This window comes from Silurus meridionalis, chromosome 3 (genome assembly GCF_014805685.1).
Source record: "Silurus meridionalis isolate SWU-2019-XX chromosome 3, ASM1480568v1, whole genome shotgun sequence".
NCBI classification, from domain to species: domain Eukaryota; kingdom Metazoa; phylum Chordata; class Actinopteri; order Siluriformes; family Siluridae; genus Silurus; species Silurus meridionalis.
Window position 1 is genome coordinate 23,812,281 of NC_060886.1, and position 13,582 is coordinate 23,825,862.

General features: G+C 38.0%; 1 protein-coding gene across 19 annotated transcripts in view; it reads right to left on the bottom strand.

The window, feature by feature from the left end:
- Positions 1-13,582, bottom strand: part of tns1b (tensin 1b) — a 244,776-nt gene that overhangs the window by 55,806 nt on the left and 175,388 nt on the right. For all 19 annotated transcript variants that reach the window (XM_046844816.1, XM_046844817.1, XM_046844814.1 and 16 more), the window contains 6 exons: positions 12,808-12,857; positions 3,587-3,761; positions 2,412-2,462; positions 2,181-2,303; positions 715-779; positions 216-299 (listed from right to left, as the gene is read on the bottom strand). In XM_046844816.1, coding sequence (XP_046700772.1) covers positions 216-299; positions 715-779; positions 2,181-2,303; positions 2,412-2,462; positions 3,587-3,761; positions 12,808-12,857 — 548 coding nt within the window. The remainder of the gene's footprint in view (positions 1-215; positions 300-714; positions 780-2,180; positions 2,304-2,411; positions 2,463-3,586; positions 3,762-12,807; positions 12,858-13,582) is intronic.

Sequence of the window (13,582 nt, forward strand, 5' to 3'; positions counted from 1 at the left end):
TAAGAAGTAAAAAGTACAGATATTTGTGTAAAAATGTAATGAGTAAAAGTAAAAAGTTGTCTGAAAAATAAATAGTGGAGTAAAGTACTGATACCAGAAAAAATCTACTTAAGTACAGTAATGAAGTATTTGTACTCCGTTACTTCCCACCTCTGCAGATAGACAAAGCTTACAGAGGTATCTACACAGCAAGCAGGAAAGGGGGTATAACTGACCTTTTCTGGGAAGGTTGACCCACAGGAAGTACTTTATCTTCATAAAACCTCTTCATGGCAAACCTGTCCAGAGCCTGGTCCGCACTGCAGGCCAAAATAAACACATGCTCAGTCTCTATGACATCAAATGCATACAGAATTTATTCTAAATGTTCACATTTTTATTTCTTAATTAACAAATACAACACATGTCTGTGTGCCATGCACTGTGTGGTCTTACAGTGATTCAACCTTATTATGTCTGGTGAACGATGATTATAAAAACTGTGACATTCTTCAGTGTTTGTAAGCAGAGTCAACTATTGAGTAATGTACCAGGGTTGAAGAAAACTACTGTATGAGTAAAATGGATTGCAGAGAAATCAAATTCTCAACTGAAGTCAGATCAATCTTAGAAGACTAATAAATCTCTGATGGTGTAGAGCTCTATCTGGATTTCCGTTATGTGTCCTCAAATGCATGATTTAAATTAAGCAATAACAAAGTGTGGAGGTTTTACCTTGCTGAAATATTGCTATAATGCATATATGCAGCCACAACAACCCCTGTTCTCCCACGATTTCCCTGTAGACATCAAGAGAAACAAACAGATTAAAGGATAATACAAGATAAACCAGGAAATATAATTATTAACTACAACTGCCTTACATTACAATGCAATGGGCAGTTTGTTGGTTAAAAATGTAAAATAAAAAAAAATATATTTTGTTTGTCAAATTTGGGCATTAGTTTGGCGGTTTGTATTAGAGATTTATCCTGAAACTTGCATTAATGTGCATTAAGGCAGCAGACTTTTGGAGTTACTGCATAGTTCCACCCGTTAGTCATCATCTGCTCGAGTTTCCACAGCCGGACAGAGCAACATGGTTTACTATGGCAACACTAGCTTTATGGTTTCCTGTAAAAACTCTGGGCTGTTACTAATACCAAATCTCCCTCTCACCGATTCAGTTTGAAGCAACGTATGAAGCAAAATGTTGCTGTGTTTTTAAATAGTTTGACACTTTGTTTTACTGGACCAGAGGTGATGAGCATGCTGACATTTCTCACACTGACAGGAAGGAGGCAGATGACTGGCTTCATAAGATAAGCCTTCTTTTTTATACAGCTCATACCCTCATTTACCACCAGTTCAATAGACAGTGAATCAGACAGGAGGTTTGTCAACTGGATGACCACCGTCACAGTCAGGTGCCTACCCAGCAAAGTGTTTCATTAGACTGAACAGAAGCATGGGGAAAAATTCTTTAGCCACAGCGATATACATTTGAAAAAAGTATTTTCCAAAACCATTGTTTTCCAAAACCATGAACCACCATGGATTCTGGCTTTGGATGAGGCTGAACACATGAACTTGTGTTAAATATTCCTTTAAAATATTTACATAGACTTTTACGTCATTTAATCTCTATAGAGTAATTGATGATAAGACAATATTTAGAAACCATCGGACAGAGAGTTAGGTGTGTGTGGTGTGTGTGTGTGTGTGTGTGTGTGTGTGTGTGTGTGTGTGTGTGTGTGTTCTCTTAGTTCATGTGCAATTCTATGATCTCATTTTTTCCCCCATAACATTAGTGTTACCATAAAGTGAGTCTAACGAAACAAAACATTATGCTCAAACAAGCTATGAGCATAATAAAATAACTTGTTTGGGTTTTTTGTTTAAGAAATTTAGCTCAGCCCATAAGGTGAATGAAGGGTTTTTAAAACCTCAGGGAGCACCAGGAATATTTCCCTTTCATTAAATCCCTCAGAAGACTTCTCAAATGCAGCACACCCGGTGTTGGGAAGCTGAGCTACCAGATGGCTGCATCTGTGTCTCTGCTGAACAGCATGATGGGGAGAGCAGCATGACAACGCCATCTACTGACCACACAATGCTTTCTACAAGCATACACTAAGGAAGCGGAAAGTCTTAAAAAACTTGGTTTAAGGAAGTAAAAAAAAAATTAAATTAAATTCCACCTTATTGTGCAGAACCACAACGTTATGGCTGTCAGCACTCATCCAAGTGTCCATGGCTTTACATATGCTGCAGATCTTATCCAAAGCTGGAGCATGATGATCGGGCCAGCCAAAGTCCAGCACCTAAAACGCATGAAGAAGCATACCAGAAGAATAGAGGTGTGACGTTCTTAACAGCCAAATACAGTAAGTGTCCAAATATATTCGATCGATTTGAGTAAAAGTTATTACTTTGGGATGCAGTTTGGAGATATCATATCGTTTTTCACTCAGGTTGAAGAGCTGGAAGAAAAAATAAATACAATTAAATACTCTGAAGGCGCAGTTCACACTCACAATGAAAACAACTGACAATTTTTTTAGTTAAAATTATGTATGTATACTGTATATGATTTGTGAGCTTCCTCTGCAGAATTTTGGCCAGAATTTATTTAAAAACAAAACAAGTTGCAACCTGAAACTTGAAGTAAAGGCACTAGACAGATCAAGCACATAAAAGTATTGAGTTATCATTTTAAGGTATCTATTATTCGTTTACGCCAGTAGAAACATCAGCACATTAAAAATGTTTTATATATTTATTAGTTACATGTTTGCTGGGTCAATATCAGAGTAAAACTGATATATACTATATTGACAAAGTACTGGGACAGCTGACTTTTCCAGCCATGAAGAACAGCTCCATGAAGATATGGTTTACATGGGTTGGAGTGGAAGATCTTGAGTGGGCTGCTATAGAGCTCGACCTCAACCCTACTCAACACATTTGGAATTAATTGGAACACTGACTGAACCCCAGGCCTCTTCACCTTACATCAGTGCATGACTTTACTAACAAGCTTGTGGTGGTGTAATTTCAAATTCCCACAACCACAATCCAATTCATTTTTTGTTAGTTTCAGTGGCATGTAGGGAAGGACTTTTAAAGGTCTTTTCATTCATTGGTCAAAAGTAAATCTTTACCAAGTGGAAAAATACAAATCAGTCAACATAGAGCTGGTTCTAGATACATTATAATATCATCACAGAAATCATTAGTTGAAAACAATTCTCATCCCAAATCTCCAGATTACTGTACATGGACCTTCTTCAGCTTTACGGCTCTGCCTATCCAGCTCGCATCGTGTGTAGATTCGAGCTCACATCCTGTCCAAATATCTTTTCAATTCAAGATCGTCTCGATTTCTCAACTGTAGTCAAACCAGATTGAGACCACCTCACTCTCTTGGATTTGTCCCGGACGTGTTGTTTTAGTCCACACCCGAGTGTGATTACTGTTTTCACCCAAACACACCGCAAGAAGGGGGAAAACACACCGGGATTTGATTCAAACCGAGCAAACATTCCATTTGCGAGAGTAAAACACCCTCAAACCTTCAAACCAACCATGAGCGAGGGCCCCTCACCAAGTAGTTGTCTCCATGTTTAGAACGGAGCATGCTGGCTACTTCTTTCAGGTTGGCACTGTAGCTCTCCTCCTCCACGCTGGTTGGGAACGACACTGATATGATCCTCTCTGTTATGTACACCAGGTCCACCTCATAGTTCTCCTCCATCGCCTGGATCAGACTCACACTTCGGCTGGACATAGGACATGGAGAAAGAAAAAGAAATACGGAAGGCAAGGTCAGACACAGCATAAAGAGTCAATCATTGGATATAATTAGTGTGAAAAAAGAAACATGCTATAAAACCTGAAAACGGAACACCACTTCATATTCACAGCAATGTCTTACATAACCCATGCTTACATAACCAAATATGGAGACGTTCTGTTTATTCAGTTTGTGTGTCATGGTCTAAAAACCTCGGAACCTCTTTCTATTTTCTGAATAGATCCGCAATGTGCAAGTATCAAGTAGTCTTATTCTCACCAGGCTGTGTGGCATGACATCACCCATTTATTCTGCTTAAAAAAATTATAATAAGATGGCAGCATTTCACAAAATAGGGCACAGTATAGTCCTATCTGCTTTTCAGCTTGAGTCTGAAGCAAAGATAAAAACCCACACTAGTGAAAGATTGATGGTGGAGATAAACAAGCAAGATATGAAAATGTGCTGCATTCCATGTGTGCTGCTGAGCAGAACAAGCAAAACAGTTTGGTCACTTGCGAGGAATGAGCTTGGCTTAAAGATATGACCACAATCTTGCCCCCAATCGCTAACCGCATTCGCTCTATGCAAACACATGAGAATATATTAGATGTGTGGCGGGAGTACAAAACCCACAGCAGCTCTGATCTGAAGGAGCGGGGGCATGTTCGATAATCCATCCTGATCTGTGGCACCGCAAGGCATACTACTGCCTCTACACACGAGGTGCAGATCATACACTGTTTTTGGGTGCCCTCCCGGAGAAATGCCGTGCTCGGGAAAATCTGCTTCAAATCATGAGCTTTCTCGATAGCTTTATTTTGCCTACCAGCACCAATTACCTGCGTATATCTCTCCAAGGCCAATTGCTTTTCAGTGCTGATCAAATTAAGTGTGTTTAAAACGGATGCAAGCAAAAACACGTGCTTGAACATTTCTACAACAAACAGTGACTTCATAGCGATTCGGTAACAATAAGCATCTCTTATAGAAATTCGAAACGGGGTGGGGGTCTTGAGTCATTTTGTGATACACTTCACATGCACCTGACTTTGTGTGTAATATATCATATGTGATAAAGATGATGCACATGTGAAAAACTAGCAAATAAATGAATCATGTAAAAATCTGTTCAGCATTAAATACCAACAATACATGCACATAATATTCACATGTGAAGTTCATGTGACATTTCTACAACACCAGGAGAAGCCAGATGCGCAACAAGAGATGAGATAAGATTATCAAACTGATATTTTATGTCTCTATTTGAGACTTAAAAGCTAATCAGGTCTATTTAACTGCGAGTGTCATCAAAATCACCATCTACTGTTAAATGTATATGAGGTCAATAATCGCTAGGCCAATTATGATTTGTTAACTCCAGGTCTAATATTCATATAGAATTTCTATCCTGATTACAATAAACAAGTTCAGAAACTGTACTTTTGACTATGAAGTTAATGTTACAGCAAACTTATTTTTATTTGGAAATATCTTCTTCTTTTTTTATTATATATGTACCTTCTAAAATTCTGCTGTTGTAATCCTGAAGACTCTTTTGTGTTCCCCCTCTTTTTTTCCCACATTATGCTTTTTCTCATATATGTGCATCCGTTTTACACAGTACTCTGTGCCTTTTCTCCTCTGAACCTAAATGCTGTACTGATTTATAATCCCACTATCATGTCTCTAAAAAGACTTTGGATTATGTTTCCTTTTAAGGTTTCTTCCTCATGTCATAGCAAGGAGTGTTTCCATGATACTGTCGCCACTGCACTAATTTACATGCAGCTGCTCTGTTGTTGAATGCTATACAAATCGAATTAAATTAAACCAAATCAGTGGAAAGATTCTGAGCATGTGTACACAACGGCATGCACATGATTAGGGGTGTGTCTGCACTGGACACCAGCTGCTGTTCAGTTCATGATACCAGGGTCAGACTGCCTCCCAGCATCCGCAAGTGCCAAAACGCACAAGGTATAAACATAATTTGCAAAGTTGACATGCTGACATTTTTGTTACACAGTGGCTCTACAATACAAAAAGATTCTTTTTTAAATCACATCTTCATTCTGTTGAAGCACTATATTCTTTTTGTGCACTATGAGGTTTTGCTGGCAGCATAGAATCACAAGGGCTTCAATGTGTTTTTCTTATTGAGGCTAAATGGCTAAAAGCTGGCAGAGGTGGCAAAAGTACACACATCCTTTACTTAAGAAGAAGTACAGATATTTATGTTTTAAAATACTCGGGTAAAAGTTGAAGTACTGATTAAACTTTTTTACTTAAGTGAAAGTAAAGAAGTCTTGGCTCTGACATGTACTTAAGAAAAAGTAGTTATTACTGCTACCTGTTTTAGCTGTTAACTGGACCTCACATCATTACACCATCACATCACTTCTGTGGTAGCTCAGTGGGTTAAGGCTTGTGCCTGAACATGGTCCTTAATATAGTCCACGCTGGTGATAAGGTTTCAAAGCCAGTCCTACATGCCTTCTTTCTTACTGCGCTGGCATGAAACAAAGTATGAACCCTCCAAAAAGCACACATGCTTTTTAGCATGCTTCCAAGTCTTATCTCTTCCATGGTTGAGTGGGTTAAGGCTGGTGCCTCGCTGATGGTGAGGATCAGGGTTTGAATCCTGCTTTCTGCGTGCTAGTTGCGATGTAGGTTATGTTCCTGCTTCCTAAATCATTCTTTAGCTTTTATATTCTTGCGTTGATGGTTTAAAGGTAGATAGACCTGCTCTAAACAACCTTCCTGGCCTGTCTTCCCTGATGGTTCAGTGGATTAAATCAGGTTTCTTGCTTTTGGTGGGGTTCAGGGTTCGAATCCTGCTTTCTGTCTGCCAGTCACGATCAGGATTCACTTCCTACATCTTTCTTTAACGATATATTTTTGTTTTTAATGGGTTGAAAAAAAAGATAGACCTGCTCTAAACAAGATTCCTAGTCTGTCCTCACCAATGGTTCAACGGGTTAAGGTTGGTAGCTTGCTGGTGGTGGGGATCATGGTTCGAATCCTGCTTTCTTCCTGTTATTTACAATGTGGGTTCAACTTGTGCTGCTTACATCTGTATTCGCTTCCTACAGCTTTCTTTACCGTTAAATTCTTGTGTTGATGGTTTGAAAAGAAAGATAGACCTGCTCTAATCAAGCTTCCCAGCCTGTTTTTTTTTCTGATGGCTTAGTGGGTTAAGGCTGGTACTTTGCTAATGTTGGTGGTCAGGGTTCAAACCTGGCTTTCTGTCTGCTAGTCATGAGGTAGGTTAAATTCCTGATTCCTACATCTTCATATTCTTGTTTTGATGGGTTAAAAAGAAAGATAGACCTGCTCTAAACAAACTTCCCAGCTTGTCCTTCCTGATAGTTCAGTGGACTAATGCTGGTGCCTTGCTAATGGTGTGAATCAGGGTTTGACTCCTACTTTGTCCCTGCTAGTCACGTCATGGGTTTGCTTCCTATGTCTGTCTTTAGCATTATAATCTTTGGTTGATATTTTGAAAGAAAAGATAGACCTGCTCTAAACAATTGTCGCAGCCGATGGTTCAGTGGGTTAAGACTGGTATTTCGCTGTTGGTGGGGTTCAGGGTTCGAATCCTTGTTTCTGTCTGGTCTGAATTTCTTGCTTTGAAGCCTGAAACAAACGATAAACCCCCCAAAAAAAGAACGTGTGTTGTGGGACTTGATGGCTTTGTGATAAAAGCCTTGCCTCTGAGCTCAGAGGTTGCTGGTTTGAATCTGGCTTGTCCCCACACTGGGTAAGCTGTGTGAAAAGTAGTGTCTGGTGAGCAAAGTGGTAGTTGACTATAAACAAAGGATGTGAAGACCTGCTGCTTCACAGCCTCAGAAAAAGTAAGGGTGATTTTTTCTTTATATGCAAAACTAAGTCAATACTTTTTGAACAGTTTTGCTTCATAACCCCCTGTTTTCAGCTACTCAGACACCTGGGGGGTTGATGCCTGGTTATTGCCCCCCATGTTTCAGGATACGCCCTCCGAAAACACACCCAACCTCCCACACAGCCATTTCTGACACCTTCCTTACCACGGCCACCAGAACCTTCCACACTCCAAACTTTGAGCCCTGGCCAGGGTTTGAACCGGCAACCTCTCAACCAGAGGTAAAGCTCTTCCAATTGAGCCACAGGATCTCCTGCAAGCAGCTGATTTTTAGGACCTTTTCTGGTTCTTTTTAAAAACTTTTTAAACAATTTAAAGGAAATCTAAGGGGTAGGAATTGAACCGGATGAGTCAGACAGCAGCAACCACTTCACTGACCATTACACCAACACAGGAGAGGCAAACAAGCCTTTGCTTATTGGACTCTTGGCTTTTCTATAGTTAGGAGACCAGTGTTTTTTCTTAGATCATGATGGTAGAGGGTCAAAACTTCTCCTTCCTGTACATTCTCTCAGTAACTTGAAGTCTATGAGAAGTGACTCAGGTAAAAGAACCACATCTCCAACACCTGCACCACTGATATACCATGATTTGCCAGCAACCAATTTTAATGATCTTTCATTGTTCTGTTTTTAAAACTTCTTATAATGTTCAATATGAAACTAGAGGTAAGAATCGAACCAGGGAAGTGTTTCATCATAGATCACTAATGGCATTACTTTAAAACTCAAAACTTTGTTAGACATGTAAATAAGCAGGAAAGACAGAGACAAAGACAAAGAGACACTGACACAGCTTTAGAAAGAGTGAGAAACAAATAGAGAGACAGCAAGAGAGACCTATACAGTGAGACAGAGACATTTACTAAAAGAGACACAGAGACAATTAGATAGAGAAAATAGAGAGACAAAGATAGCCACTTTCTGTTGGAAGTGTTTATCCTGAGCGACTCTTAATGATCTCATTTACTAAATGAGCAGTAGTGAGTTAAGTGCTTGCTCAGGTGCCCAAAACGGGCAGCTTGGAGGTGTTAAACATGTATCATATGTACAGCATGTGATATATATGTAAGCATATGTACAGTGATTAAAAAGAAAGGCTTTATCAGTGCAGAGACGTGTGGACATCATTTAGAGCCTTTGCTATGTTTCCACACGGACAGTTAATAAGGTGATACCGGAGAAAATGCACCTCTTCAAGTCAAGTCAGGAAGCTTTTATATATTTATTAAATTATAGACGTTTTACAGATTTAAATGATGTATTGTTTTATCTGTACGATCAATAAAGACAGTCATTTAAGTTTGTGTCTCCATTATGAGGGAAAATGCCACAAAACGCCACCCAGAGGGTTAATTGTGAGAATCATGGCGGATTTTGGTGTTTGATTTGACTCAGAAATAAAACAAAAGTTTACTGATTAAAAATATTTTTATCTGGAATTAATTAATTTATTTTATATCTAAGTAAAGAAAGGAAAAAATTTCGTGCCGTTTAAAATAATTTTAATTTTGACAGCCAAATATATATATATATATATATATATATATATATATATATATATATATATATATATATATATATATATATATATATTAATACAAAACGAATTAAAAATGTTGTTACCTAATGAATGTGTGCAGGCTGAAGATCCACATATAGAACACAAGCAGAGAAAAGATGATGATGATTAGGAATGTGTCTGTTCTCAGTCATGTTTACATCACTGACTCCCTCTGTCTCATCCACATTAACCCCAAACTTCTTACTGCCTTCTGTGGTGAGTGAGAGTCAGGACTTTATACACCAGTGGATTGAACGCGCAATGACAGGAAATCGGTTGTTCGGCTGAAATCGGCACGCAGTGAAAATAAAAAAATTATATTTCACCAAATCAATGGATTAAAACTAAAGAAACGAGTCTGTGTTGAAAATGTAAGAAGTAAAAAGTACTGATATTTGTGTAAAAATGTAATGAGTAAAAGTAAAAAGTTAAAATAAATAGTGGAGTAAAGTACTGATACCGAAAAAATCTACTTAAGTACAGTAAAGAAGTATTTGTACTTCGTTACTTTCCACCTCTGAAAGCTGGTCTTTGCCATACTGCACTGTGAACTAACAAATATTAATGATGATCCTCAAAAGATGAAAAACAAGATAATTTGATTTTTTCTTAATCTTATGTTTGGAAAGCAGCCAGAAAAATATAAAGCTTAGTGTTTCATCAGTACAAAAACATTCCATTTTAATGTACAAGTTGTTGGCCTACAATATACTGTATCTGTGTACAGGATCAGGGCCAGGTTACTTTAACATCTTAAAGCTTTTTGTATTTTACCATATTGTTTGTCCCTAAACATTATCATCCTCATCCATGATGTGCAATATTTATAATATTGTATTACAATTTTTGGGCCATAATTTCTTCACCACCTGACTTAAAAGTAACTTTGATTTGAAGTCAAAGTCATCATAACCCATACACTAGCAGAAGTTAATTTAATAGAGGGTTAGTGTAGAATATTTGTTATAGCACAAATCCTACTAACTAGTAATGTGATTAAAGATCAAAAACAAAGTGAAATATCTACAAACCCGATTCCAAAAAAGTTGGGACACTGAACAAATTGTGAATAAAAACAGAATGCAATGATGTGGAAGTTTCAAATGTCAATATTTTATTCAGAATACAACATAGATGACATATCAAATGTTTAAACTGAGAAAATTTATCATTTTAAGGGAAAAATAAGTTGATTTTAAATTTCATGGCATCAACACATCTCAAAAAAGCTAGGGCAAGGCCATGTTTACCACTGTGTGGCATCCCTCTTCTTGTTATAACAGTCCGCAAACATCTGGGGACTGAGGAGACAAGTTGCTCAAGTTTAGGAATAGGAATGTTGTCCCATTTTTGTCTAATACAGGCTTCTAGTTGCTTAACTCTCTTAGGTCTACTTTGTCGCGTCTTCCTCTTTATGATGTGCCAAATGTTTTCTATGGGTGAAAGATCTGGACTGTAGGCTGGCCATTTCAGTACCCGGATCCTTCTTCTACAGCCATGATGTTGTATTTGAAGCAGTATTTGGTCTGGCATTGTCATGTTGGAAAATGCAAAGTCTTCCCTGAAAGAGACGACATCTGGAAGGGAGCATATGTTGTTCTAGAACTTGGATATACCTTTCAGCATTGATGGTGCCTTTCCAGATGTGTAAGCTGCCCATGCCACACGCACTCATGCAACCCCATACCATCAGATATGCAGGCTTCTGAAATGAGCGCTGATAACAACATGGGTTGTCCTTATCCTCTTTAGTCCGGATGACATGGCATCCCAGTTTTCCAAAAAGATCTTTTAATTAATTATTCTGACCACAGAACAGTTTTTCATTTTGCCACAGTCAATTTTAAACGAGCCTTCGCCCAGAGAAAACGCCTGCGCTTCTGGATCATGTTTAGATATGGCTTCTTTTTTTGACCTATAGAGTTTTAGCCACCAACTGCGAATGGCACGGTGGATTAACGGTGGATTTCCATTACAGTAGCATGCCCCAAGATCACGAGCATCCAGTATGGTTTTCCAGCCTTGACCCTTATGCACAGAGATTGTTCCAGATTCTCTGAATCTTTGGATGATATTATGCACTATAAATGATAACTTCAAACTCTTTGCAATTTTTTTCTGAGAAACTACTTTCTGATATTGATCCACTATTTTTTGCCGCAGCATTGGGGGAATTGGTGATCCTCTGCCCATCTTGACTTCTCAGAGACACTGCCACTCTGCTAGGGGCTCTTTTTATACCCAATCATGTTGCCAATTGACCTCAAAAGTTGCAAATTGGTCCTCCAGCTGTTCCTTATATGTACATTCAACTTTTCCCGCCTTATTGCTACCTGTCCCAACTTTTTTGAAATGTATAGCTTTCATGAAATCCAAAATGAGCCAATATTTGGTATGACATTTTAAAATGTCTCACTTTCAACATTTGATATTTTATCTATATTCTATTGTGAATAAAATATAAGTTCATGAGATTTGTAAAATATTGCATTCCTTTTTTATTCACAATTTGTATTACTCTTCACAACTGTGTTGAGTAGAAAAGTATCTCAAAATGTTGAACCTTGAGGTTGCTAGGCTAACACAGCAAAGAAACACATCGGGTTCGACTCAGCAAAGAAAAGGTCTGAGGCTACAGCAGGGACATTTTCAGCTAACCTAAAATAAGTACAGAATAAAAAGAAGACTAGCTGTGGTTTGATGGAGTAACCTTTTGTATTATTTTAATTTGTATTTTTAGTTTGTTCAGTAGAATATATTTACCTCAATGTGGTTTATTTTATATATCTATTATTGTTTATTCTATCTTTTATCTGTGGATAAATTAAAAACATCAGAAAGAACTTTCGTTTATAATCAAGAAGTGACAAATTTATTCATTTTCAATTTATGCATTTATTTTTATACTGCTGTTTTGTTCTGCTGCTTGAGCCCTCATACAATAAATGTAATGACATTTTAGCAACAAACCACAGCAATGAAAAATAACTAATCTGCATTCAGTCTTAATCCATACAGTGTATTCAATCTGCATCAAATACACTGTATGACAGCATAATGTTACATTAAGTTAAAATATTTTGTAGTATAAATCCCTGCTACCTTGTCAATGACTCATTTTATTAATACTGCACTATCAAATGGACATCAGGTTACCTGTTAACGTAGTCTTATAATCATTCTGGTTTATATGCGTCATTATACAAAATTCAAGCTATAAGTTAAGGCTACATTGTGTTTTTATTAGTCCATAAATCAATCTTAGTGGACATTTACATTTCCTAGATCTTACATTCAGCTGGTGCAAATAACTGCAGTAACCGTATAATCCTGTGACACTGGGATGCAGCCCAACAAGTATGGCCTTCTACAGCTATAACAGAATGCTTGGGCTATTGTTTGCGTAATCCTCAGTAAGTCACCGATATGCAAAGCATGCACAATAAGATGATCACCTTTCCTTTAATTGGCACTAAAAATAGCCAGAAGCGCCAACATGACAAGTGTTTCATAAGGTCTTTAACAGACTGATGACATGCATGGACAGCTGAGCTGCTCTTACCTGGATGGTCTACGGCGTGACTCCATGCTCTTGGAAGATTTAGTGGAACCCTGAAACCACAAAAGAAACCAAACATTACATTGACAGTTTAATGCATTACAGGGCGAAAGAAAATTCAAGAGAACAAATACTTGGCAACTTGTTGAAATTCTTTCCAAAGCTTGTTGTGGTAATTACTGATCATTGGGTGAATAAGGAAGTCTGAACGACATTCAAACTCATTCTCTCTTTTACGCTTGCGCACAAAACTTAAACCGTACCAGGAATATTTATTTTAAAAAAGTTTTTTTAAACCTTTCCATTAGAACGTTGTTTACCTCTTGAAATCACACTGTGACTGGGGTTAAACTAAGTCTATACACACTAAGCTTCTGCTGCTCAGATGTGATTTAAAGCACAAGCACATCTTGGGGTAGTGTTTGGGTCAAGTATAGTGCATGTTGTGATTATTCCGGAATTCTTTCCTCCAGGGTTTTACACAGACTAATGAAAAGTGGCAGGTGGACACTTCCCAATCAAAAGCGGACCTAGCTTTCATGCTGCTATATTTGGACATCGTTCCTTCATCCCTTCCTCTCAGGTTCCAAATAATGGCTACCTATCATTAGTGGCCACAAATGACATTTGTTCAACGTTCCTCCTTTCTCTTCTAAAACCTGTTTGCACTACATCCCATCTTATATCCGTATGCTACCATTTTAGCAGCTCTGTCTGTGCGGTTTCATGTGTATTTTTTTCCAAAGCCTACAGAATCCTGAAAAAGAATGACAGGCCT